Source organism: Bos javanicus, chromosome X (genome assembly GCF_032452875.1).
Source record: "Bos javanicus breed banteng chromosome X, ARS-OSU_banteng_1.0, whole genome shotgun sequence".
Taxonomy (NCBI): Eukaryota; Metazoa; Chordata; class Mammalia; order Artiodactyla; family Bovidae; genus Bos; species Bos javanicus.
This window is the reverse complement of record NC_083897.1, coordinates 38,228,067-38,254,819: the sequence shown is the minus strand read 5'-3', so window position 1 is coordinate 38,254,819 and position 26,753 is coordinate 38,228,067. Positions and strand designations below refer to the sequence as shown.

Here is a 26,753-nt window from a genome sequence, read left to right as displayed (position 1 = left end):
ATCAGACCCTAGACAGAGAGTAGGATGGGGGGCACGGGCTGGAGGAGGAGATGTTGGTGTCTAATGGGGCAGAGTTTCCATTGGGGAAGATGGGCAGTTCTGGGGATGGCCACACACCATGTGAACATACTTAATGCTGCCAACCTGGACACTTAAAAATGGTCAAGATGCTAAATGTGATGTTATCTGTACTTTGCAGCAGTGAAAATAAAAAGACACCATCTGCATGTGTGCCAGGGTTCTGTCATTTGGGTGGTGTTCCCCACCCCACCCACCTCTGAGGATGCTAGTCTGGACATTCAGGTGAGGCCCTTCCAGGTCAAGACCATTCAAGCCTGACCACACAGAGCAGGTGAGCTGAGCACTCTCCTTCTTCCATTAGGATCAGCAAGGTGGCTGCACCCCCAGGAACCCCGCTGTTCCTGGGGCTCACCCCAGCTTGATGAAGGGGAGAACACCACCTCTCTAGCTTCAGAGGAGAATTCACCAAATAATAAATCACACACATTACCCAGAGTGAGATTGTAGGAGCGTTGCATTTTTTTTTTAATATACAGAAATTTTGGTCTAGTCTTAAAATTACGAAATTCAACTACAGACTTTAAATTATGATGCATCTGTGGTCTTCTTCATTAAGTTATTTTTGTTCATCTTTTTTAACAGGCAGATAAAAATGTAAAACAGATTTAATAACTGAACACAGTTGACCAAGCCATTCCGTATAAGATAATGCTTTAGAGAGAGGGCCTTCCCAGTGAGACAGGGCCCCCTGGTCTGAAGACGCACAGAAACGAGAGCAGCGGTCTGCACCCCACACCCCGTGGAAAGGCACCCGGGGACTAAACGGTCGCCAAGCACAGGAGGCGACTGGATAGCAGCAGTGAGGCTTGCGCTATATGTCAACCATGTGTCCTACCAGTGTGTCTACAACAGAGGATGAAAAGAAGCCCGTGAGCATAGTGTTCCGTGTGCATCTTCTTCCATTTCAACATTTACAATTTGAATTCTTGTTTAAGAACACACAGACCTGCGACAAATTGAGTTGCCCTGTTTGTTGTTGTTTAAACAAGGACATTGGAGAACAATTTACAAATGGGTAACATTCTCAATGTGCCCTTTGGAAAAAAGGGATGGCTTTAAGTTATCTGTAGCTGGCATTGTAAGTGGGATTTGCCTTTCTAACCGAAATTCCTTGGCCCAAGATATGACTACTCCTGCTCAGGGGTGACATGGTGTTATGTTAACAGTGGGGACTTGGGTGCGCTTGGGACACCACCCATCCAGACGTGCACAGACACAGGTCGAGGTCAGACCAGCCCTGGCGAGGGGCTGTGGGATGGGCCCGGGATGGGCGAACCAGCCTTGCCAGCGGTCTAGCTAATGCCTCTCCGCCCCTCAGTTCCCAGCTGTCCCCCAGCGGCTCAGCTCCCAGGCCCCAGCCACAGGCTGTGGTTGGACCCCAACCTCTTCTGTGCAAAATGGGAGACAGAAAAAGAATTCTGAAGGTAAAAGAACCACTGCTTTTTTCTGCATTTCCCTCCTGGGATATCATAAATTCGAGGAAAACAGAGGGCATGCTGGGTGCCCACACTGCCAGGAGAGGCCCCCAAGGGAACTGTCTGGGGAACCCAGGCCCAGCCCTCCACTCGAGCTCAGCCAACCACATGGCAGAGCTGACCTCCTCAGCTTCCCACCTTCTCAATTACAGCCACAGAGACGAGGTACCATCACCCCCAGGGGCTTGGCATCCCCAAGGTCACTGTAGGTGGCTGCAGACCCAAATCCATGCCCTCATGCGTCATAGTTATCTTTGAGCGAGAAGACCAGGGTCAGGAGAGTGCTTTGGCGAGGGGTGACTGAGAACTGATCCAAGTCTCTTTAGAGGCAGCTCAGAGACTTCTTGGCATTCTCCAAACCAGAGTGGGAGTCCAGCTGGAGGTGCCAATGGGGACTGAGGTCTGCGCTGTGGCCAAGTCAGCTCCTCCTGGGTTTGGTCCCTCTCTGCTTTCTTTCTGACTCTGCATTCTGCGTCAGCGGCACCTGCAGACCTGGCTCTCCTGGATTGTCCCCATGAGGTCAGGCATGTCCAGGGCCGGGCTTCGTGCTCTTGAAGTTGGAGATGCAGACAAAGAAAACCCACCCACTGGGCAGAATTCAGGACTTAGAGAATCGGAGTTGGAGCCAAAGGAAACCAAAAGCAAAACTCCCCCTTCTACCTACTGGAGGGGATCATTCTCAATAATACTTTGGTATTTTCCTTTGAAAGAGCAATTTTGACTTTTTTTTTCCTCTATAGGCAGGGGTCTCAAAGTGCAAATGTTCCCAGTGTTCTGATTTGCACCTGCCTTCCTTGACCTTCCTGCTCCCAGGAACTGTGCTGGGAGGATGAGGGATGGAGGGGACTTTAGGGGGAGGAGCAGTGAAGTGGGCCCCAAGCAACCAAAAGGATATTCTTGCAGTCTAGTTCCCTTAAAAAAAAAAAAAAAAAAAAGACCCTGGCACAATAAATAATGAAATTTCAAAATGAAAATACTGGATAAGAGGAATGGAAATATCATGCCAATAAGTAGTTCCTTATTCTTGAGATATGCATCTGGTCCTCTGTGTGCACGCACATGTATATACGTGCACACGGGGCTAGGCACACACGCACACACAGACCAACTGCACCCATCCTGGGGAGGGGGTGCTAGGCTGGTGGGCCACCTGGGTGAGAGCATCCTTCCTGCAGAGTGGCGCTCCCCTGTTGAAACTGTTGATCCAATTGCTCTGCAGTGAGTGCTCCCCCCCAAAAATGACAAGGAGACCTCTGTCCCACCGCACGCCCCGAACAGTGAACATCTGGTGGAATGACAGTGTTCATTTAAAAAAGCTTCCATAGAAAAAGGGGGGTGTGACACACAACTCTTCTCACTCTCTGATCGCTCCTTTGTCCTCCTCCCCCTCCTAGAATGGATTGGCTTCGGGCAAGGGTGGTCAGGCATCTTCAACAGTCCTCACTGCCCGTGACCCCGCCCGTCCAAGTGCGCGTGTGTGCATGGTGCGTGTGCCCAGAGCAGTCCTGCTTAGAGGGACGTCTCCACGCTGTGGAGCGGGCTCCCGGGTCTGGAAGAAAACAGTGAAGAGGTAGCTGACTTGGTGCCGTGCGTGGTCAGGTAGACGCCGCTGTCTATGGCATTGTTATTCTGGTTGGGGGAGGGCGGCGGTGGGGCTCGCAGGCGTTCCTCGTTCTCATCCACGTCCGTGTCGTCAATCAGCGGGATGTTGTGGGTGTAGTCATTGATCAGAAACTCGGGCGTCGCCATGAAGTTATGGATGGAGGTCTTGGATTCTGGTTTCTCCAGGCCTTCATAGAGGGAGCTACGGAACGCTTTCACCACCCGAATCTGGAGGGGGATGGGGGAGGGAAGGGAGGAGAGGGGGAGGAAGGAAGAAGGAAGGAGACCATGAGCAGCCAGCTGGCGCTGCCAGTCATGCCCACATCCATGGCAGGGGTCACTGCATGACAAACATTGGTCTTTTGGAAGAGAACGGTCGGAGCCCTCTGCCTGGGTGCGGTTACCTCCCATCATCTGACATGCATGCAGGACAAATGGTAGATATTCTGGAACTCAAGAGCAACAGATGCAGTGGACTGCTGGCTACAACGGGGGTGGGGGGGTTGGCAGGGGGATTCCAACATGGGAGCCGAGAAAGTTGACTGGGAAAAGGGAATGTGATGGGCCCTGGGCTCTCTACTTTCTCTTTCCGAATAATCTGGAACTTTCTGGCATGAGAAAAGTCCCCAGCCTCTGGGCACACGGCAGGCCTTTCTTGAGTGGGTCCCCCTCTAGCTTCTCTAGGTCCTCTCTTCTGACCCCAGCTACCATGCCTCAGCAACTGCCCCTCTTTCTGGAAACTTCCATGACACTGCCCCTTTCTGGCCCTCCTACCTCACCAGTTTCTCTGTCTCCCTCTTCTCCACTCTTCCTTACTCTGTCCCAGGGTGCCTAGAGCACTGGCCTGTCCCTGTCCCTCCTCTTCCCTGTCCACACTGCCAGGCCAACCTCTTGGCCCTGGCCACAGCCCAGGGCTCATCTGGCTGAAACCAGGGGACTGCGGCTCAGGCCCCTGCCAGTCCCCCATCTGGAGGCACCCAAGATGGAAAATGGCTCCACTTTTGATTTCTACCCACCAAGCCTGTCCTTCTCGGATGCCCAGCATTTGACCAAGTCATCACTTCCTTTCACAGACCCTTTGGAGTGTGCACCTAACCCGCCCCTCTAGCCTTTCTCACCCTCCCCCTTTTCAGTCTCCAAGACACACAACTTCTTTCAGTCCCTGGAATCTGCCATATTTGCCCCATTCTCAGGTTCTCTGGCCACCCCACTGGCATCTGCAGGCCTCAGATCAGCACAAAGGTCCCCAGGAAAGAGCTTCCCACAATGCCTTGCTCCCCTGCTACCACAGCTCCAGCTGCACTCAGGCAGCCCTGAGCCTCACACCTCCAGCAGGCTTAGCCCTTCAGCTTCTTCTGACAGCCCTGCCTTCACTTCCATGCATGCTCAAGTCTCGTCGGGTCTACAAGCTGCAGAGCTGCTGCCTCTCTCTGCTCCTTCCTTAGGCCCCCAGCCTGGCCACTCTCATGCTTCTAGAAGGCAGAATGGATGGGAAACCCTAAGCTGGCCCCATGCTAACCAGCTGGCCCTGTGCTGAGATTCAGAGGCCAGACCCTCCCTATGTGAGTGAATGGACACATGTCAGTTCTAAAGCTACTTCCAAGTTCAAGGTGCTAGGGTTGGATTTTCTTGGTTTAGAGAAGGTATTGGCAACTGTGGCTCAAGAGCTAACTCTGGCCCTCAATATGGTTTTGTTAACGAAGTCTTAGTGGGGCCACGGCTACACCCATCCCTATGAGCATTTTGTCTGGCTGTGTTGGAGGGCGGAGCCGTGTAGTTTCCACAGTGACTTGGACCACAACCTAAAAGTACTTGCTCCCTGGCCCTTCATAGGACAACTTCACTGCCCCTTGGTTTTGACCATGAATCCCACTGTTAACAATGAGTCCTTTGCTACCCTCTAGTGTCTGGACCGGAGAAGGCAGTGGCACCCCACTCCAGTACTTTTGCCTAGAAAATCCCATGGACAGAGGAGCCTGGTAGGCTGCAGTCCATGAGGTCGCTAGAGTCGGACATGACTGAGCGACTTCACTTTCACTTTTCACTTTCATGCACTGGAGAAGGAAATGGCAACCCACTCCAGTGTTCTTGCCTGGAGAATCCCAGGGACGGGGAAGCCTGGTGGGCTGCCGTCTATGGGGTCGCACAGAGTCAGACACGACTGAAGCGACTTAGCAGCAGCAGCAGTGTCTGGACACCAGGGTTGGCATTGCTCAACCAGGCTCAGTGCTCTGTGATCAGTTTAAACCAGGAGAACCTCACAGTCAAGTGCCAAAAAATGAGCCACACTGCACCATCAAATTGGAATTTTCTAATTGCATATCTTAAATCCTGTGAGGATTTGCTTGGAATTTGGTGAAGACCCATCTTCTGGCTGCTAGATGGCCATCATTTTTTGTCAGCCCCTTCATTCCCCAGACTGGTTTCTGAGATGGGGCTGACACCAAAATTGAGTGTCATTTTGACCTTTTAAATGAAAAGGAACAGTTCACTTTTTGTAGCCATGGCAGATGTGGCCTCATTATTTGGGGCTTTTCTGGTGCCAGGACTGTGGGGGAACCATGGGCAGCTTCTTGGCTGCATGGTCATGCTGGAGGACTTGGTTTGGCTCTCAGCCACACCCTACAAGCCACAGAAGTGGGAGCCAGTGGCATCCTGCCACCCTCAACCCTGGTGGCCCTTGTGGTAAGTTTACTAGCAGTCATCTGGTGCCCTGGCCACCTCCTTTGCCCTCCCTTGGGCCTGGGTCATGTGATCAGGCCAGGCCTCTGCTCACTCTCACCCTCAGCTCTCCCAGACCACCCTTGCCATGGCCGTCCTCCAGGCTGTACTCAAAGACTCACTTGAATGCCTGTCAGTAGCCTTCTTTGCTGCCTGGTGCCAAAGCTTGGCACAGAGCAGCTGCTCAGTCACCAACATGAAATGCCAGGGCTGCCCGCTCAAACATGTGCCTCTGGCTCAAGTCAACCTGAGTGTGTTTACAGCTGACCGTGAGTCAGCTTCCCTCCAGCTTCTGTTTCCCTGTATCCCAATCTTGGGCTCTTAACAAATGGCTCAAGATGGGTCTTACGATGGGGTGTTTTCAGGCCACCTCCAACCAAAGGGCACAGCCAACCTCTGGGACATGGGTTTGGTGGGAACTGGGAAGACAGAACCACCCTGGAGGCCTGGGCTCACACCCGGGGGCCTGAGGATGTCCCCATGGTGAAGTTGATGCCTCCCTGTGAAAGCCTGGTCACAGCCAAGTGGGTCCAGCACCCTGCCCTCGCTCCTCTCCTGGCCTGGGACTGTCCCAGAGGCCAGGGCAAGGCCCTCAGGTCACTTCTCCATCTCTAGAACCCCAAAGGGATGTCACTGCGCTCAAGGCTGCCAGTGTTGCCCACAGCTTACAGCCCAAGTTGATGCCATCAACACCCCCTGTACCACGACCACCTGCAGCCAGGACCCACCCTTCCTGGCACCTGCTGCCCCTGCAGCTCCTGTGGATGGCTAATAGGCCTCTTGAACTGAAGGAGGTCCTGGAGGGACCCCCAGCCTTGCCTCTGCCGACCCTGCCCCTTGCCTTGTCTTCCCATCCAGGGGGCAGGGCTCTGGCTGAACCTTGGAGGCACCCAGCACTGCAACCCCAGGGCTGAACATCAGCATGTCTTGCGGCCCCTAGTTCTCAAACCTCTCCCCATTGAAGCCCTTCCCACCTCCATGGCTGCAGCTGTGTTTCCCGGGGACCACAATCCCCAAGCCCAGAGATGCTGGGGGCCGGGCCCCTGGATCTTCCCTGGGTCCCTGGGGGTCTTCCCTGTCCCCATCCCTTTTGTCTGACACTGAGTCGGGCCCTGCCCTTGTGTCTAGCAGGTGAGGACTCCAAACATCCCAGCAGCTGCTGAGGCAGCTCTGGGTCCTACCATGGTGGCACTCACACCAGTCTGTGCAGTGTGGGACACCCCCCGCCCAAGTCCAGGTGACTGTAAGATAATTTAAAGGTGAAAGAAAGACATGAAAAGCACCAGCCAGCGAAGAGGACTCCTAGGTTAGGGCAGGTCTGGCTGGGGCTGGACGCCGTGCTGTAGTTTCTTGCCCCATCTCTCCTGAGACCCGTCACAACCCCCACCTCCTGGCATCTGAGAACTGCCATTTTTTCTCCTTCACTGCTTGGGCATGCCGCCCGGCCATCTCCCTATCCCTCATCTAGGTTACTCTTTGCCCCTCTCTTGGTGCTTCGGTCCTTCCAGCTGTGGCTACGGAGGACCCCAGCTTCATTTGGCTCTGTTCTCTTCCACCCCTTGCTCTCCACACCAACCCCTGTTTCCAGGCTGGACACCGGGTCATCCGGGCCTTTTCTCCACCCACGTCCATGCATCTCCTGGGTGCTTCTAGCCATCTGTCTGGTAAGGAGACCCCATCTCTATGTCCATACTCAGGGCTCTGCCTGCTTCCTCAATTTTACCTCCCACTCCCATGTCTCCTCCCTTGTTGCCGCTCTTGACCTCCACTCTCTCTTGGCATGGAAGCCTGAGCCATGTTTTCAAACAAACACAAGTCAGACCGAGTCACACCCTCCAGTGCCCCAAACCCTTCAGTAGCCCTGTGTCCCTCAAAGGAAAAGTACTGCCAAGGCCTGCCTTGGGCCATTGTCTTCCTCTTCCTCCTTTACTTTCTGCAGCCCCCTGGCTCTTCCTCAAGTGGGACACTCTTGCCTCAGGGCCTTTGCACTGGCTGTTCCCTGTGTCAGGAAGGCTCTTCCCCAGGGAGCCTCATGGCTCCCTTTCACCTCTTTCCATGTGTAGCTGCAATCCACCTATCTCCCTCAGCAGCCCGGTACCTCTTCTGCCTCCTTTTCTCCCCAGCACAGTTCACCTTCAAACACCTCACACATCCTATTTATTCTCTGTTTCCTGTCACTGGAACATAAGACCCCTGAGAGCAGGGGGCCCACATGGACTGGCACATGTCTCCCATCATAGCTCCCCCAACCAGCACGCTCTACCCGTGTTGCTCAGAACAGTTAGCCTGAGTGTCCCACAGGGCCATCACACCTGCCCCCTTCCCCCGCCTAGACTTTTCTTCCACCAGATCATCTCGTCAGCCTTGTGTCCTCATTTGGAACTCAGCTCACAGTGCGCCCTCTAAGAGGCTGTCTCAGACAACCTTTATCCCAAACAGCGCCTGGCCGGCGGGGAAGGTGGCTCAGGGGGGCCCCGCCGTCCCTAACGTTTCTCTTGTTCTTCCTTTTGTTCTGAGGCTGGTGAGCATCTGCACTGAGTGCAAGCTTACTTCTTTATTGTCTGCCGCCCAGGGCCTACCTTCTTCTCACCCTGAGATCCTGACCCGCAGGACCACTGGGGCCACACGGAGGAGGGGTGCTTGTGTCAGACTGTGCCATGGGGCCATGCTACTGATGAATAGTTGGGGCCTGAGGAGGCAGGGTTGTGAAGGTCATGGCTGAAATTGGATGGACTGTGCTTTGGTTTTGAATTTTAATTGCTGGAGTTTGCAATGGAGGTGCTGGTGGAGGCGGGGAAGGGCCATGAAAGCAGACAGGATGGTGAAGGACTGAGGGAACACCTACCCTATTAAAAGAGAAGAAAAGGAGAGAAGAGAAAACTAAAAGCAATAACAACAGTCACAATAGAAACTGGGCCTGATGCCTTCTGTCCTGTGGGATGAACAGGCCCTGGGGGGTTGACATCCTCTCTACCCTCTGCTCCTGTCTCAGCATGAGGCTCACAGAACTCAGAATTCTTCCGGCCAACTCCTGCCCTGTCTTGCTCTACTCCCTGAAAGCCTGTGCATGATTGATGGACATGCCTGGCTCTGGACCAACTACTAATCCAGAACTTTCTGTAGGAGGAAGGAAGCTGGCAGCTTCCCTGGCATTGGGGCTTTGGACTTAGAGCAAATTCCGAGCACAGCAGCCGGGGAGAGCCATGAGGCCTCCATGAATTTCAGGTTCTCAATTCCCAAACCCTTCCCATAGGCATGAAGGTGAATCATGACTTGAAAGCAACACAAAGACATGTAAGGTGATGGAACCACAGTTGAGGGGACAGCAAGGGGAAGGTTCCCTTTCCTCAACCATGGAATTAGGAGATGTGAAAATGCAAACTCCAGAGTTGGCCCTTTCACTGAGGTACTGAATCCCAAACAAAAGACATGGATTTGCGGGTGTTGGCCAACCGAAAATGCTGGTGGCTGATGAGGTTGTAAAGATTACCCCCCATTCTGTGGGCATGTGTGTGTGCCCAGGACTGGGATAGTCCAGCCTCAGTGGCTGGCATCAGCACAACATTGCACTCAGTTGACCCAGGCATGGAGAGTCCTGGGCTTTTTGGGAGCTTGGCCTTGCCTCTCACCCCAGCCATCTCCAGCTTCAGGATCTCAACTAAGTCTCTTGAGCTGTCTCAGCCCTGGCTCCCAGCCCCTGCAGTTGGCCTGGAAGTGCCTACTGGGAAGGGCTCCAGAGCAGGGCTTCCAGGGTCGGCCTGAGGCTTTCGGCTGGTGTGTGCTTTTGGAATTGTCTGCAAGGTCCTTCCACATGGTAGGGCCCCCACCTGCATGAAGGCTTGGGCAGGGTTGATACTGTTCCTAGTGTGGAGACAGTGCGCACACTGTCAAAGAGACAACTGCAAATGCCAATACACTATTCCCAGAAACCCACATGGGCAGAGTTGGCTCGAAACCAATGGATTTCCTGAGAAGGAAGCAAACTCCAGCAAATGAGACAGCTTTCACTTGCAAGACTCTTTCCTCCATCCTCCATGGGGCTGCCTTAACTACTGCTCTGTGAGTGTGTGAGGAGCACACTCCCTGCTCTCCAGAAGGGCATGTCCATGGAAGACCCAAGGCCCCACCTAGCTGGGCTTTGCCAAGTTGGATGGAATGTTTTCATGTTGCAAAAGCCAATCAAAACAAAACAACTGCCATGATATGTTTCTGGCACGGTTGATTAGAACAAAACCACCCTGAGGGAGTTCTTCTGGCCACATCTGACCAAAATCACAAGCTGCCCCTGCGGCAGTAAACATTGGAGTATAGACGGCTGGGCTGATGTGAACGGGCTTTGGATGTGTGGCTGGGGAGGGCCTGGGGTGTGTCTGTGTGTCCCCCCTCACACCTGGGGGCAACCACCTGGCACCCTGGGCTTGCTGCTTATAAGTAAACCTGAGTGAACAGACACTCCCTGTCTGGCTCCACCTTGGGCATCCTGACAGCCAGCATTATTGTGTGAGAGTGTAATCAGGGCAGGAATGGGGGTGACTGACACACTAACAGAGGATAGGATTTCACACCCCTTTCATTTCCAAAAGACTGAAGGTGGTTAGTAAAGGATGAATTTCCCTAAGCCACTCATATGGGAGGCCTCAAGGCCAAGCATGGCTGAGGTCCTGTGAAATGAGGTGGCAGGCCAAGAATGAAATGGCTGTGGTGGGGCAGCCACTGAGCCAGGCAGGAGAAATGGCTGAGTGAGCAAGGAGGAGGCAGCTAAGGCCATTGTGGAGCTGGGAGGTCATTGCCTGTTGACCAGGGATGTGGGGACCGAGTTAGGACTCCTGAATTCAGGAGCAGCAAAGACCCGCAAGCACATATGGGCATGGGAAGCCCAGCTCAGGGGGATGTCAGAGGTTGACTAGGAAGTGTGGGTGGCTGTGAATGTGGGCACGTTGAGCCCCAAGGATCACTGCATCTCTAGCCTCCCCCCAAACATCTTTTGGAAGGATTCTCCTCCCCTTCAGATTCTGAGGACATTCTCTGGCCACTTCTTCCATTGATGTTACATGCTGGGACCTGCGTTGGGTAATCTGTGTCAAGTTTCATTCTGGCCTTCAGAATCCTCGTCCACACCCTGGACTGGGCCTTCCACCTAGACAGCCCGAGGTTCTCCATAGAAGTGACACTGGGCTGAGACTGGCTGTGGTGCTCAGGACGAGGCGCGGCCTGGCCAAGTGGTGGGCAAGGAGGACAGGAGCCTTCCTGAAAGAGCCAGGTTTTCCCGAGGAAACCTTGTGCCCCATGACCACTGGTAAGTTCTGAGAGAGAGACTGAAGGCCTGGGGCTGTCCTCTGCTCCACCAGGCCTTCCCCTGATTTGCATGATGTGGGTGCCAGGCTTGGTGATTTCTCAGGGTCTTTGAAGCTCAGACTGGGAACCAGTTTAGAGTTCCAAGCCAACCTGCCACGCGGTGATGGTGGGAGGAAGCAGTTTTGGTGGGCAGTATCTGGAATCTGGAATGTCCCCTGGTGTCACCTGGTCCTCCATCCAGCATCTTCCTCTGCAGAGGGGTCCTTTCCGAGGTGCTGTGCCTTTGAGGCCGCCCCTTGTGAATCAGAACATCAGAGCCCTCCGCAGGCCGAAGGCACTCATCTCCCAGTGGCACAAGGTGTGGAAGGGACAGCGAACCTTCTTCTGGCCAGGAGCTACTTGGGTCCCTGTAGAGTGGCTCCTACTCTACACTGCTGGGCTCCCGGCAGTGGGAAGGGGGCTGTGGCACATGGTAGCAGAAAGAAGGAAGGCACTAGGAGCCAAGGAAGACACAGGAGAGACACTGCCCCAAGGGAGGAAGCTGGAGGCACCCAGACAGACAGGCAGATGGACAGACAGACAGACAGAAAGCACAGAGAGAGATGGCAAAGGAACACATGGAGGAAGTGGGGCAGGGGGAGGGCAGCAGCTGCCCAGTGGGCCCTGGCCAAGCCTCCTGTAAGTCTCTCTGGGTGGAGTGGTGGCAACTCCCCTGTGTGATGAGGCTGGAGCTTTCCAGCTCACCCATGATGGCCAACAGCCAGTACTTGTGGCTCAGGTGGGTGTCTCAGTGAGCATTCAAGGTAGCCGGATGTGTAGCCTGTGGGATGGAGAATGCATTTGTGTGTGTGTGTGCGTTCACATGCGTGACATTTCCAAAGGGGACAAGGTGAACCCCAGTGGGGACCAGTGCAACCCACATCCCTTCCTTAAAGGGCAGAGTGGCCTGAAACAATAGCTTAAGCAAGAGGAGGGACGCCCTCCACTCGGGACCTCTCACCAGTTCCTAAAAAAAAAAAAAAAAAAAGAAGAAGAAGAAGAAGAAGAAAACAAACAAACAAACAAACCAAAAAACCATAAAAAAAACTACAAGACAAAGGAAAAAAAGGAAAAGAGAAGAAATCAAGGTAAAAGAAAATCCCAGAGTCTGGTGGGAAAAGCATAGTTAACGACTCCTGTCTGTGGGGAGTGGTGTGTTCTCAGAGTGAGAGCTGCCAGGTCCCACTGGAAGGAAAGGAAAGAGGCTCATATCTGAAGGTTCACTGTTTTGTTTTTGAAAACATCAAGTTTGTTATGAGAAGTAGGTGACCCTGGGTGGGGGGGCGGTGCACATGGTTCCTTGCATTGTCATTCGGGGGACCATGGGGTAGTGGATTCAATGGTCCAATGGCTTTCCTTTTGTCTTTGTAAAGAAATGTGAGCAAATGTGGAAGTTTCTACCTCTTTAGGACCGCCCCTGGGTTCCTTTCTAAATGTGATGACATGGCGGGAAGTTTTCAGTGGAACGTATAGCAAGGAATCAATGTCTCCCAACTTCTCGAAGGAAGGAGGACAGAGAGTATGGACCAGATCAGGTTAAGACCTTCCAATCCTGAAGCCTGCTTGGAAAGAGCAAAGATGCATTGGGGACAAATGGAAATGTGGCCGAGGGTGGATTTGGGGCATGAGGAGGGCTCCTGGGGACACCTCTAATGCCTGGTGGCTCAGGTCTACTGCCTTGGGAAACCACCTCAAGGAGAGTTCTGGAAGCTGTTTCTTTAGTCCCCAGTTGGTGGGCTGACTTCTTCCACTGCGAAAGATGCTGCAAAGGCTTCTCCTTCGAGTCCCGGAGATGGCCCTGAGCCCACACGCCAACCTTGTTCTGCCCCGCAGAACACTGACCAAGTGCCCACCAAGTCCCCAACGCCACTAGAATACGGCCCAAGTTCGTGAAGAACCATCAGCAAAGGCAGACCAGTTCAAGAAAAGAAAACCAATGACAGAAGGAGCACTAAACAAAAATAAAATAAAATAAACCAAACAGAGAAAAGAACGAAGGTCCAGCAGTGCCATGGATTCAGTACATTTCATAAGAGGCTATGGCTTTGGAGCGACACACCATCTGGTGGGAAGGACTGAACGGGGCAATAAAGAAAGAACGGAAAAGCCACGGTGCGCGGAGGATGCAAGACTGGAAAAAAAAGAGAAGGAAGAGTTGGAGGCTTTTTCCTCCCCAGAGATGCCATTTATGAGAGAAAAGGGGACTCAAGACTCACTCCCAGCGGCACTGGTGGGATTGGCAGCAGAGAGAATTACGTGAGTAGGGGTAGAAAGATTGGTTACGTCATGGAGCTGGCTGAGGACCGAGGACCGCCGGCGCACAGCACCCTGAAATGAACCGCTTCTCTTGAAGGTACTCACTACCTCCATCTGTGGGAGAGAAAATGAGATAAAGGTTGGCTTGCACTGTGGTCCTGGGGACCGCACGGGGGTGGGGCTAGGTGGGGACGGGGACCATGCTGGGCGCATATCGTGACAGCAAAGCCTCATGGGGGTCGCCGCGGTGCTTCCGATGGGACCGTGGCCAAGGCCCTCGGCCTCTGCGTCATCCATCAAGAGACGGTTTGCTGAGCGAATGATTTGGGCTCAGAAGACTTGGGGCGCTCGGGGATTAGTGATGGATCGGGTGCACCACAAATGATTTTAGGGAGAGCCATTTGCATTCACGATATGCTCATTGCAAGCCACTCGTCAATAAATACCTGTGTCTGGCAATACTTTGTTATCCTAGGTCAGTAGTGCTCAACTTTTTTGCTGCCCCAACACACCTGAGGGATGTGACATGCTCCCATTAGGAACAAGGTCGTGAATGGTGGGGACAGCTGCCCTTCCCCACCTGTTCTTGCTTACATGGCTCTAACCTGGCATCACTCTGCTCCTGTGGCTCGTCCAAGTGACTGAGGGGTATTCAGAGGGAAATCTCAATGGAAGAATGGATTTTACAAGAGGGGGAGGGGTTTTCTCAAAGCCCCCGCTTTGTCTTATCAGAATGCTTACCCACAGAGCCACAGGAAGGGCGGGAGGAAAATGGAGAGCTAGGTCTGGGGAGCAAAGATGGCTTTGGCTTTGGCCCTCACCCTTTAAGCTTCCAGGGAGCCTTTGGGAAAGAAGTGCCATGGGGGTGAACTTGCCAGAGACACAGTGTCTTCAGATTTCCCGACCCTGCCTTTGGCTGGCCGTGGGGTAGGGGGTGGGGGTGGGTGGGGGGGCTGGGGGGTGGAGCAAAGCCAGGCATGGGTTTCCAGGTAACTGTGGGTGGGTGGGCACTATGAATGTCCTGCCATCAGAAATCTGTGTGTATAAATTCTGGGACGCCAGCCTGCTGTGACACACTTGGAGTGCTTCTTAGGGAATGACCTCTTGGGTGGGCTATGTGTGTCTGTGTGTGTGTGTATTTACGGAATTTTTTGGAGTTAGAAGGTAGGTCCAATTTCTAGAAAGTGCCTATCTAGAACTATTTCTAGAGAGTTCACTGGATGATGTGAGCAGTATGCATTTTTGGAGCCCAGAGCACACTGGCTGCCTGCTCTGGGCCCGAGGTCATGGCCCCTGCTCCCAAGCTCCCAGGTGGCTACGTGGTAGCCACCAGGGTCCGTGGTGTGTCTGACATACGTCCAGCCTCTAGGAAGAAGGCAGCTTGAGTGCTCGGACTCCCTCCATCCCAACCACAATGAAGACGTCCATCATTTCAACCCTTGGATGCACTGTGAGACAGACTTATTGTTGTGTGCCCACTGCTGAGTGCCCATAGGGCTGGCACAGTGCTGAGCTCCTCAACACACTGAAGGAAGATGACCCATGCCATGATGTTGCCATCTCTTTCTATTTCTTCCCTAGGTTGAGATGTTTCTAAGGCTACAGAGATAAGTCTGTCTCAAGAGGGGACTCTTACTGTGGAAAAGGCAACAAAGGAAGGAAAAAATGCCTTTCCTGTCTCGGATTGGGCCTCTCCAGGTGGTGTCCCGATGGGATGATGGTATCAGTCAAAATACCACATCATTTCCCCTCGCCCCCACCCCATCCCAGAAGCCCCCACACTGGGCCAGGAACAAGGCACAGTCACTGCTGAAGCTTCTCTTTGCTTTATAATGGAATGCAAAATAGACCATGTCGTGAGTGCTTTGAAAAGCTCCAAGTCCTTAGATTTGAGGACTCATTCTGGAATGAGGGCTTCCCTGGTAGCTCAGCTGGTAAAGAATCCACCAGCAATGTAGGAGACCCCAGTTCAATTCCTGGGTCAGGAAGATGCCCTGGAGAAGGGGTAGGCTACCCACTCCAGTATTCTTGGGCTTCCCTGGTGGCTCAAATGGTAAAGAATCTGCCTGAGATATGGGAGACCTGGGTTTGATTCCTGGATCAGGAAGATCCCCTGGAGAAGGGAATGGCTACCCACTCCAGTATTCTTGCCTAGAGGATTCCATGGTCAGAGGAGCCTGGTGGGCTACAGTCCATAGGGTCGCAAAGAGTCAGACATGACTGAGTGACTAAGCACAGAGCTGCACATTCTCAAATGATGTCCTGCCTGGCTGGTGCGCTGTCATGATGGGTGGGCAGCAGGTTAGGAAAGGCCTCCATTTAGCAACATAAAAAGTTGTGGTGGCCTCTGAAATCTTGGGAGCAATTCTGTATTTTGCAAAAGTCATAAATCTAAGGCTGGTTCCCTAGACAATGGTTCTCTTGGCTTGGGGTGTATACAACCTAAGGGACTTTAATTTTCCTGGGCTTTATTTTCTCGGTTCAAGTAGGTATTTTGAGTAAAAAAGAACTTTTAAAAAGTGAGCCACAGTAACGTTGGTTCAGCATTCTCGAGAAGCATGGAGGATTCAATGTGACCAAGTCCAGGGGAGGGAGACTTGAGTGACCTTAGGTAGGTCCCTTCTCTCTGGGCCCCATTTCCTTGTGTGGAAAGCAGGGGTCAGAAGTGTCAGACTCTGTCTGAGGGGACACAGCTAGCTGGGGCACCAGGGACCTCCACCCAGACACCTCAGATGGGGGCAGGGCTGCTGTCTTCAGCTCACTGATGGGATTAAATAGGCTCTGCTGCACAACCTGCCTGGCATGACACCCCAGAGCCAGTCGGAGCCGGGACAGGGTGGGTAGAGGCTCACAGATGAGCAGCAGGAGGCCACAGAGGAGAGCTAGACAGCTGGCATCAGAGGCTCTTCCCATTCTACTGGGCACTCTCTGTTCTGGCTGGGCCGAAGACATCCTTCTCTGGCCATGCTGGTGCTTGGGATGCCAGGAGGCATGAGCCAGAGGCTGGGAGAAGCCCCTTGGGACCCCAGGGAGCTCCTTCACATGGTGCTCTTTGGTGCCCCCTCACCCAGCCCTATAGGATCCCAGGCTCTGGGTGACCCGGGATCCTGCAGCTTTGAAAAGTCCCCCGGGGCATCCTGCCCACCTCTGATGCCAAGTGTAGGCACAGCTGCCCTGAGTGTGTATGCCCTGGTGGCAGCAGGGAGTGGACTCTGAGAAGGCTTCATGGGATGAGGAGCTAAGGGGGCCTGGGACCCAGACAGCAGCCAGCATGGAGGCATAGTAGCATGGGGGAGCAGAGAGGGAAGTCTGGAAAGGCAGCAGGGGTTCTCGGGGCACAGGGCGCATGGGTCAGGAGAGAGCCTGAGAGCTTCTGGCCGGTGCTCGGGGAGGAGAGAGGGGCGCCTGGAGGCTAGGACCCCAAGGTCTGTGCGGGAGCAGCCAGTGAGCTGTGCACACCAGGAGGGCACTTTGGGATGAATCCATGGTGATGGGTGAGATGCTGCAGGCAGATGCCAGTGAGAGCCGTGGGCTGAGGTCCCCACCCAGGCCAAGGGGCCCACGGCGGGAAGTTGCCTAAACAGGGGCTGGGCAGTGTTCTTCCCTCCCGTGGGTCTCCAGGGGAAGAAGCAGTTGGAGCTGGCTCAGGGCAGTTGGGGCTGGGGGTCCGGTACAGAGCGTGGAGAAACGCACAGGAGAAGCAGGGAGTAGTAAGTGTCACAGACTGGCTAGGTTGACAAAGAGCTTCAGGGGTCCAGGGTGGACACAGGAAACCGCAATCCAGGCAGAGACACGGGTGATTAGGCCCGGAGGAGGCTGGTGGTGGCTGGTCTGTGGATGCAATGGCCATGCACCCAAGTGTTCAGGGACACAGGAAAAGGGCTGGGGGCAGCTCCAGGTTCTTGGCTTGTGCAGAAGTGATGCAGCCATCCATCAGCGGCTGGGGGGCTGTGAGGAGGTGGGCTCGGGGTGGTGGGGCCTGTGGTCTGGGCTGAGCAGAGCCCCAGCCCAGGGCTGCTGGGTATCTGGCCAGAAAGAGGAGGAGGTGGTTGCCATCTGGAGGCTGTGCAAGGAGGGCCAGGCTGTGGGGAATGGGCGCCTCCCCGCTCCACCCCGCCCCAGGGCCTGTGGGATTTCCAGCAGCTGGGGTCACAGCCAAGAGGCGGGGGCAGACCAAGATCTCAACAGTGGGTGGGAGTGACAGGCAAGGAAGAGGGAGAGGGGACAGGAAGTTGCCAGGAGAGCAGGGCGGACTGCACTTCCGGAAAGGCGCTGGGAGGCAGCAGGAGGAATGGAGGGATGGCCCAGCTCGGGAGCCAGGAGGACGTCTCGCAGACCTTGGTGAGGACTGATGTCAGGCCATGATGAAATCACCAGGGAGTGCCAGGGAAGGACCCGGAGACACAGCAAGTATGGAACATTCTGGCAAGAAGGCTGGCCGGGAAGAGGTGGGGGCAGGAAGTGAGGGTGGCTCTGTCAGGCGGGCTCTCATGAAGCCTTCGCAAGTGCCCCCAGCAGGGTGCTCATCACGACTGTCTGACTTTCTAGAGGACAGCCGCTGATGGCCTAGACCTTGACCAGCACTGACATTTGGAGATTGGGATGAACAGAATGGATCACCTTGGTGGCCAGAGTGTGCATCCCAATGAAGTCTTTCCCTAGAATTCACAATATAACCCAATAAATGGCGAGTTCATCAAAGGCTATTTGAAGTGGGTGTCTGCCTCGGCCTCAGAAGGTCCCTTTCCCGTTACCTGGGACCTCCCCCAGGAAATAAAACAAGTCCTAGTAGCTATTCGAATAGCAGGTGACCTGTGCCTTCACCTCTCCAAGACACAGCTCTTGGTCACAGCAAACAGTCTTAGCTGCCACCTGCACCCACTCTGGGGAGGCCACCTGGGCTCTGAGGGGGTGTCAGGGAGAGGCCTTCTCACTGACATTCCGTCGCTGGGCACTCCAAGAAACTGCCCTTGTGCTCATGGCGACCAGACCCCAGGGCCGCCCTATTGGTCTCAGGCTCATCTCACCCGTTCTCTACCTCTGGCTTGCTGGCCCCTGTCTCGAGGCATGAGAGCCGGACTGGCCAAGCCTCCCAGTGGCTTACCTGTGTCTGGATCCGGTTGAGGCCCCGGAACCAGAGGATCTGGCCTCTGCGGAGCTCCCGCTCGGCGTGGTCAATCTCTTCTTCTCCTTCAGCCAGCTCCTCGTCAGTCATCTCATCCTTCCCGGGCCCATGTCCTGCTTCCTTCAGGCACTTAAGCTGGCTGGTGGGGATGGTTGCGATGACCTGGATTGCCGGAGGTGAGGGACAGCAGGCAGAAGTGACTGTCAGAAGTGGGAGGGCCGCTGGGTCCGGAAAGGAACCCACACTGGCCTTCCCTCAGACCCAGGCCAAGGCCGCTCCCCCCGCCTGCTCTGCACCATTCTTGGCTACTTTCTCAAGGCTTCCTCCCAGTGAGGGGGCAGTGTGTGCCCAGAGGAGCAATGCATGTCACCTTTCCACACAGTATGTGACATAAGGGACTCACCTTACCAGACCAAGGTCTGGCTCTGGCCTGGCTCCTAGGAGGAGACCTTTAGGGCCCTGCCTGATGAGTGGGTCTTGGTTTGCCAGCGGCTGAGGGCCGGTGGTCTATGCCACTGGAAATCTTGAGGCCGGTGGTCTATGCCACTGGAAATCATGGAAATGCTGGAAATCACAGCAGTGTGATTTCTGGCAGGGGCCTGGACCTCATATACCAGCTTGACCTCTGGGGCCCAGAGATCAAGAAAATGAGGTGAGCCACATGGGTGCTCCAGGCCTCCAGGAGTGACTCCCCCTCAAGTCCCCAGACGGCACTGCTCAGGGGAACTTCCCTGGTGATGGTATCCTTGCATATTGTCACATGTGGCTCTTAGGAGAAATCGTGCTGCTGACAGTCCTGTGGTGGGGACCTAGAAGCCTATTCCCGCTCCCTCCTGGATCTGCCCTATGTAAGCTTGATCTTGAATGTCCAACCTCCAGACAGTAACATCTGACGTTGAAGCTGCTCGGTCTATGATACTTTGATGTGGTGGCCTGAGGTGGCCTGAGACACAGGATAAAGTACATACTGGACTCAGCCTCCTACACCAATGTTCTAGAACTCTGGAGAAATATCCTTAGGGTCCTCTTGTGTTCCCAGGGCCTGATCTGGCCCCTCCTGGCCTCTGCCCAGCCCCAGTACCCAAGCCCTTTCTTCCTAATGTAACCTTTGGCACTAGGAACTAGCTTTAGCTGCAGCCACAGAACCAGAAGTGTGAGACTTGCCCGCTGTCAGCTCAGAGGATTTCCTCATTTCCCTTGAGATGTTCTCTTGTCCTCTTGAAGGTTCACAGAGGTATTGTGTAGCTTCAAATATGTGAGCATCTTCCAAGTTACCCAATTCTAAAGCACAATTTTCAACTCCTACTGTGGAAAAGGGAGTGGCAGGTGGTTTTACCAGGGTCTGTCACATCCCGGCCATGCTCGTTTGCATGCTCTCCACTGATACTGTCACTTGTGGCTTTGCACCTAGGTCATGGCCTGTCCCAGAGGCAAGACAGGAGCCCCTGGGCTGTCTGCACTTACTCAGACAATTGGGAAGGGAGCACAGGGCTGGAAAAGTGGCAGAGGCAGATGCTTACCTGTCCCCAGACCAGTTCCCCAACACCGACAAACAGGCACCAGAGCCACTGCTCCGTGGACAGTGGGGAACAGCTGAAGGGCTTTCCACCGAACTGGACGATGACAATCTGTGGGAGAGGGGTGGGCAAGAGGTGGGTCCAGCCAGCACCTCTAGCCCTCGGGTCACCCCTGCCTGTGGGCCCAGCTCAGGGAGTCAGAGGGCCTCCTGATTCACCCAGATAGACAGGCCATTCATGGGAGAATTCCTTTCTCCAGGCTCCTTCCCTTCATCTCCCCCTCAGCCAGTGCTTAAAAAAAAGCTTCCCAGACCAGCTGACCACAGGCTGTGGGTGTTGTGCCAGTTGGGCTCAGGGCCTTGCTTATTGCCAGGAGCCTGCTGACCCTGGTGCCCTGGACCATCCTCTTTCCAGCATGCAGGTGTGGCTTGGCTGTGCTAGCCAAGTCCCCAGCTTCTGTGGACATGGTGTCTGAATGTGCTAGGTGCTGGACACTCCAATGGGCCTCCTTCAGCCTCATCACTGCTCCATGGGAGGTGGCCTCTTCCCAAGGGCGAGCTTTCCAACTCCAGACCAACTGGTCCTGAGCTTGCACTCCAACTCCCTCTGTACCTGGACTCTCACCCTCCAGGCCAGTGTCCTCCTGCTTTAACTACCCAGGGCCAGGTCTTAGACCATGAGGTAGACAGCCATACACTCCAGAGCCCAGAAATTATTCATACCATCAGACCCTCAGCCTGCTCCCCCAACGTCATAGGTCCTGCCTCCGTTCCCCACTCTCCCTCTGCCTCCCGAGAAGCCTGGGTGCTTCCCCAGGTGTTCCCATGGTGTGGCAGGCCTTCCTCTGAAAACTGCAAGAAAAAAAAAAACTGGCCTATTGGCCTCACTCTGCCTCACATTTTCTATCAGTATGCCCTGATTTTGAATGCTCAGCACCTCCTGGAGAGCTGAGTGACCAGCCTGGCACAGGGAGAATCACCACAGGAAACTTCTGGAGCTAGGGTGGCCTCTTGCCAAGGAATCGAGTGCTAGATATGGGAGTGGCAAACCTGTGAGAAAACCTGTGAGGTCAGCTCTGTGGAAGATCCACTGAAACCCTCTGGAACTAAACAGGTGAGCCTGGGGCCTGGCCAGGGCTTTTGAAGATGAAGATGCTCAGAGGGCTGGGCATTGGGGAATGTGGGCAGGAGGGGAAGAGAAGCCAAGGCTGGTGTGGAGAGTGGGGTGATGGTCCCCTCTCCCCCACCTTTTCCAACAGTGGAGCCGCCCATCCTACCTGGATAGCAAAGGTTCCTAGCACGATGGTGCAGAAGATGGGGTTGCTGAAGATGCCATGGAACACATTGCGCTCGCCATGGATCTTGCGGGCATTGATCTCGTTGAAGAGCTGCATCATGACGAAGGTGTTGAAGATGATGGTGTAGTGCTCAGAGGGTGGCGAGTGCAGGGGAGCGTTCCGTCCACTGTCAATGTCAAAGAAGAGCTCCCCTGCAAGCCCAGGGCCACATGAGGAGAGCTGGACCCAGGTGGGTGATACCTCCCACCGGGTGATACAGGGGAAGTCATGAGTCCCCTAGCACCCCTGGGCTAATCCACATTAGGTCACAGCAAAGGCTGGATCCTGACCACGGGGGCTGTCACCCAGGATAGGAGTGTCCCCAGGACATGAGTGAAGACAATGAAACCCATTTGCACATTGACTTGAGCTAGGGAAGGAATGGGAACTGAAGTCTCAGGGCAGGCCTGACCCTCCTCTGCCCTGCCTGTCCTGTCACAAGGACCAACCTTGGCTTAGTCATGAACAGCTTTTGCTCCCAAGATTGCACAGAAAGGTTCCATGAGAGTATCCCCAGAGGCTGTCTTTTGGTGCCCCCAAAAGACGTTTTGCGTGAGTATTACCCTCGGCCAGCACCATCACCACACTGAGCTTCAAGTCTGCTCCCAGGAATGTGTGCTGAAAGCCAAGCCACCAAGGGTCACCTGACCCCTGATGTCAGGCAGAGAGGCCACAAACAGAGGAAGTGACAATCCCACTCCATGTAAATAAAAGAATCGCATAAAAGTTGCTGATGCCAGACACAGAAGAAAACTCCCAGGACAGCAGTGAAGTGAAGACTGAGAGGTCCTCACTGGAAATCAGATTCCCAAGTACCTGTCCCTTCCACTGCTACACAGGGCCAGAACCTATGTGGCTCTGGATCAACCTACCGACAAAGAGCAGGGTGAAGATGATGGTGAGCTGGTAGACGGCATGGCCCAGGATGTTCTTCATCATGGTCCGTGAGATCAGGGGCTTGTCCCGGCCGTATGGCTTCCGCAGCAGCAGCGACTCAGTGGGTGGCTCTGTTGCCAGAGCCAGAGAGGCAAATGTGTCCATGATCAAATTCACCCACAACATCTGCACGGCTTTGAGAGGAGAGTCCTGTGGAGAGCAGCCAGTCACCCCAACATGGGCCTGGAACCCTCACTGGCCCCCCCCCACACCCTGGGAAGAAACTCAGGCAGGAGTCAATGTCACTGGCCCTGGGAAGAAACTCAGCTAGGGGTCAATGTCACTGGAATTTAATTCAAGTGAAATTGCAACAAATCCAGCCTTCCCGTAACATTCTGACATTTCTATCCCTATGTTTCCTTAAGGTGAGCAGAGAGTTTTCACTGGCTCTCAGATTGCTGCTCTTAAAATGTTGTTAGTCTCACTTCTCTCACCTGCTGGCATTGATGTAGAAGATGTGGTCCCAATTGTTAGCAGGAGGTTGCCACCCCCTTGTCAGTTGTCCCAGACCATAAAAGAGCATGATGGATGGGTGCTCTCCTGTGCTCCCATGCCCATGGGCCAGGAAGAGGTAGAAACTGCACTGGGCCTTCCTCCTCATCACTTCTGACTTCTTGGTTAAAAATGAGCCTCACAGAAGATAGACACCAAGGACATCCTGTAGGAGTCCATTCCTATGAAACTTCCAGAACTGACAGATCCATGGAAACAGAAAGCAAATGGGTGGGTGCCAGGGGTGGGGGGAGAGGAGAGTGGAGTGTGGCTGTTTAGTGGCTACAGGTATAGGTAACGGTTGCATAAGATGGAGACAGCATCAAAAACCACTGAATTGTACACTTTGGTTCAAACGGCTATTATGGTACAGAGGATGTTATGAGGATTTTATCTCAATTAAAAAATACCTTTGAAAGAGAGACAAATTCTTAATACTCACTAATGGGGAGAATTGGATGACAGAAAAAGGGGAAGAGGCTCCTGCAGAGGTTAACCACAGAGTTCCCAGCAGACACAGGACAAGACTTGCACACACAAGTCTACAGTGGCCACAGGTGTAAACAACCCAAATGCCCACTGATGAAAGGATGCAGAAAAGCTAGGTGGTCTATCCATACAATGGAACGTCAGTCCGCCATCCATAGGAATAAAGTACCTACTACAACATGAATGGACCTTAAGAACATTGTGCTAAGTGAAGAAGCCAGACACAAATGACCACCTATGATTTGCTTCCATGGAGTTGAAATGCCCAGAAGTGGTGGAAGGCGAGTGGGGAGTGACTGCTGATGAGGATGGCACTTCCTTCGGGGTGATGAAAACACGATGCAACTAGACAGAGGTGATGATGGCACAGTGCTGTGAATGTACTTAAAAGTCATTGAACGGTGAATTTTTGTTAGGTGAATTCTATCTAAAAGGAAAAAAAGTCAGCAGCAAAGAAAAACCTGGCTTCCACCACTGGGCCCTGAGGCCCAGGCGCACCAGGTGGGAGAGCTGTGGTCATGGAAGGGAGAGCCCCAGCACCCACCTGAGTGATGCAGGCGCCCGTGAAGGCCACAATCACGGCCACCACGTTGACCGTCAGCTGGAACTGCAGGAACTTGGAGATGCTGTCGTAGACATTGCGGCCCCACATGACAGCCTTGACGATGCTGGTGAAGTTGTCGTCCGTCAGGATGATGTCTGAGGCCTCCTTGGCCACATCTGTCCCTGCGATGCCCTGGGGGGCACACACATACCATGTCCACAGGCCCCTTCCCCAGCTCTCCTTGCTCACTCCAAACGTGTCCTCGTACTACAGAAGTTTTGCTCACAAATGAAGAAGACACCACACCTGCAGTGGCCTCCCCCTGGTCTTCTGTCGGGTCCCTGTGTAAGGGGCCCCTGGGAATCCCAGAGAGAGAACACGGCTTCCCAGCCCACACAGGTCACCATGGTGCTGCCCAGCTGGGTTCCCTCAGTGCCCGGAGCTGGGGCTGGGCCCCCTCTGGATATGGCCCTGGGAAGGACTGCTCTGTGCCCCCGGTGCCTGCACTCCAAGGGCCGCGCCCCTCCTTTGAGGTGGGCTGGGAGAGGCCTTGCTTGGTTTCTGCCTTTGGCAGCCAAACATAGCCCGTTTTGTGCCAAGGCCACCCTGCTCAGCTGTTTTTACAGAAAGAACCAGCTTTATTTCAGCCACGAGAGAGATGCACAGAGGAAAAGCTCATGTGGGGACTCGGCTCATCATACTTGGGGCTGAGGTTCACTCGGACTGGACCTGGAGATGGTGAGGCAAATGCTCAGCAGGCAAGTCCCCGTGACCCCCTAGCAATGCAGCCAGTCCCTCGTCACCGTGGGTACCATCACACCAAATACCTTGGCACAAATCACTGGCAGAGGACTGGGTGGTCAGGACGTGAGAGAAAGAAATGTATGGCACTTGGAAACTTGCCTCAATGCTAGCTCCCACATTCCTGCCCAAAGCTTATGCATCCTCTGTCACAGGGCACCACCTGGCATGGTGACCCAGACTGGCACAGCAGGTGGCTTACCATGGCGAAGCCCACATCTGCCTTCTTGAGGGCTGGCCCGTCATTGGTGCCATCTCCTGTCACGGCCACCACCTGCCGTTGCTCACCCGTGTTGCTGTCGATGATCCCTGGAACATAGGTAGGGGCAGGGCACGGCTCCCGCCATCTGCAGCCCCGGGTGACCAGCCCCGGGCTGTGGGAGGCCAGTTGGCTCTGGAAAGCCTTTGAGATTGCCACCAAGCCCACTGCCTCCAACTCTCCATACACTCCATCACCTTTGGGACCAAGTCTTGTGCCTTGATTGGCAGCTGCATCCTGCTTCTCCCACCCAGGTCCCTCACCCAATGAGACAATACAGGGCAGTGGGATTTGGTACAAGGCAGGGGCCTGGCACTGGGTGACTTGGAAAAATGTCTCCTTCTCCTGGGCCCCAGTTTGCCCATCTGCTCTGATGAGAGGCTGGCCCCTACTGGCATCTTCCATTCATACTGTGAGTGCAAGGGAGTGGAGGGGCGAGCTCTGGCCACTCAGCCCTTGGAGGGAGTCTCCATTATTATCCCCATTTTCCCAATGAGGAAACTGAGGTTTGGGGAGGACATAGTGATTTCCTCTGAGACAAAATCTCCAGGGGCCACGTGTCTAGAGCTGAGTAGCCTGCTTCTTAGGCAGGGCCCAGACACCCGCTTGGAAGCTCAGCACTGGGCATCTGGGAGCAGACGACCCACAATCGAGGTGACAGCCACACCCCCCCGTGTCATGCCACCTGGGCCAGGGGGAAGGCAGGGTGATGAGCGAGCCCACTCCATTACCTTTAACCAGAGTATGTTTGTCGGTGGGAGATGATCGCGCCAGGACCCTCAGCTTAGGCCACACCTTGTCCAGACGCTCCTGTTCTATCTGGGAGGGGAAAGCACGTAGATGCTGCAGAGTCTTGAAGGGGCTGAACCAAGGGGCAGGGTGAAGAAAGTGCCAGAACCCTGGACCCGCCAGGGCACTAATGGGCGGAGAACTACCTCGCCTTTCTCGTTTCGGATCCGCCGGTTGAACTCTTTCCCCTCCAGGCACAGGAAGTCCTCCCCGGGCTGGATGATGCCACACTTGGCTGCAATGGCACGAGCTGTGTTGATGTTGTCCCCCGTCACCATGCGGACTGTGATGCCAGCCCTCTGACATTTGCGGATAGCTTCAGGGACCTGCAAGGAATAAGATGGGTGGGTGCAGCTGTCCAGGCCAGATGCACCAGTGTCTGAGATCTAGCCTTTCCTCCGTCCAGATTTGTGGTGCCCCTTGTCTCACCATGGGGCCTGGAGGTGGTGAGGGAAGTGGCCTGACCTGCAGGGAGCAGGGTCCCCCATCCCCTACCAGGTGCCTTCTTCCCTGTGCCAGTCCCAGGGAGCAGCAACAACTCAGACCCAGGCCCTGACCCCAGGCACAAGGCCAAGAGAAGCCACGGGAACGCTGTTGAGCAGCACCACTGGGCCCGTGTCCAGCAAGGTGACTGTAGAAATCACCCAGTTTCCACCAGGGAAGTGGAGACCCACAGCAGCTGAGCCAGGTCCAGTCCCATTAGCAGGCTAGCTGGTGGGGTACCGTATCTGTGAGGTCCAGAAGGATGAGAAAAGAACTTCTGGTCCCAGTTGCCCCATCAATCGGATGGCAGGAGCCATCATGGGCCTCCCCTCCCAGGCCTTGATTGACTTGTCTCTGCATCTCTTATTTTATTTTTTAAATAATATAAAACCTAAGACTTTAACAGCTTCCCTTGTGGCTCAGATGTTAAAGAATCTGCCTGCAATGAAGGAGACCTGGGTTTGATCCCTGGGTTGGCAAGGTCCCCTGGAGAAGGGAAAGGCTACCCACTAC

General features: G+C 54.4%; 1 protein-coding gene across 7 annotated transcripts in view; it reads right to left on the bottom strand.

Annotated features, from left to right (window-relative positions):
• Nucleotides 1–517: 517 nt before the first annotated feature.
• Nucleotides 518–26,753, bottom strand: part of ATP2B3 (ATPase plasma membrane Ca2+ transporting 3) — a 61,750-nt gene continuing 35,514 nt past the window's right edge. For 2 of the 7 annotated variants that reach the window (XM_061408947.1, XM_061408946.1), the window contains 10 exons: nt 25,904–26,083; nt 25,700–25,787; nt 24,912–25,018; nt 23,909–24,100; nt 22,320–22,533; nt 21,388–21,599; nt 20,115–20,222; nt 18,574–18,756; nt 13,430–13,583; nt 518–3,386 (listed from right to left, as the gene is read on the bottom strand). In XM_061408947.1, the coding sequence (XP_061264931.1) occupies nt 3,361–3,386; nt 13,430–13,583; nt 18,574–18,756; nt 20,115–20,222; nt 21,388–21,599; nt 22,320–22,533; nt 23,909–24,100; nt 24,912–25,018; nt 25,700–25,787; nt 25,904–26,083 (1,464 nt within the window). In that variant the 3' untranslated portion in view covers nt 518–3,360. Of the gene's footprint in view, nt 3,387–13,429; nt 13,584–15,289; nt 17,904–18,573; nt 18,757–20,114; nt 20,223–21,387; nt 21,600–22,319; nt 22,534–23,908; nt 24,101–24,911; nt 25,019–25,699; nt 25,788–25,903; nt 26,084–26,753 lie in introns of those variants that run through there. The other 5 variants (XM_061408942.1, XM_061408941.1, XM_061408943.1 and 2 more) reach the window with 3 other exon arrangements.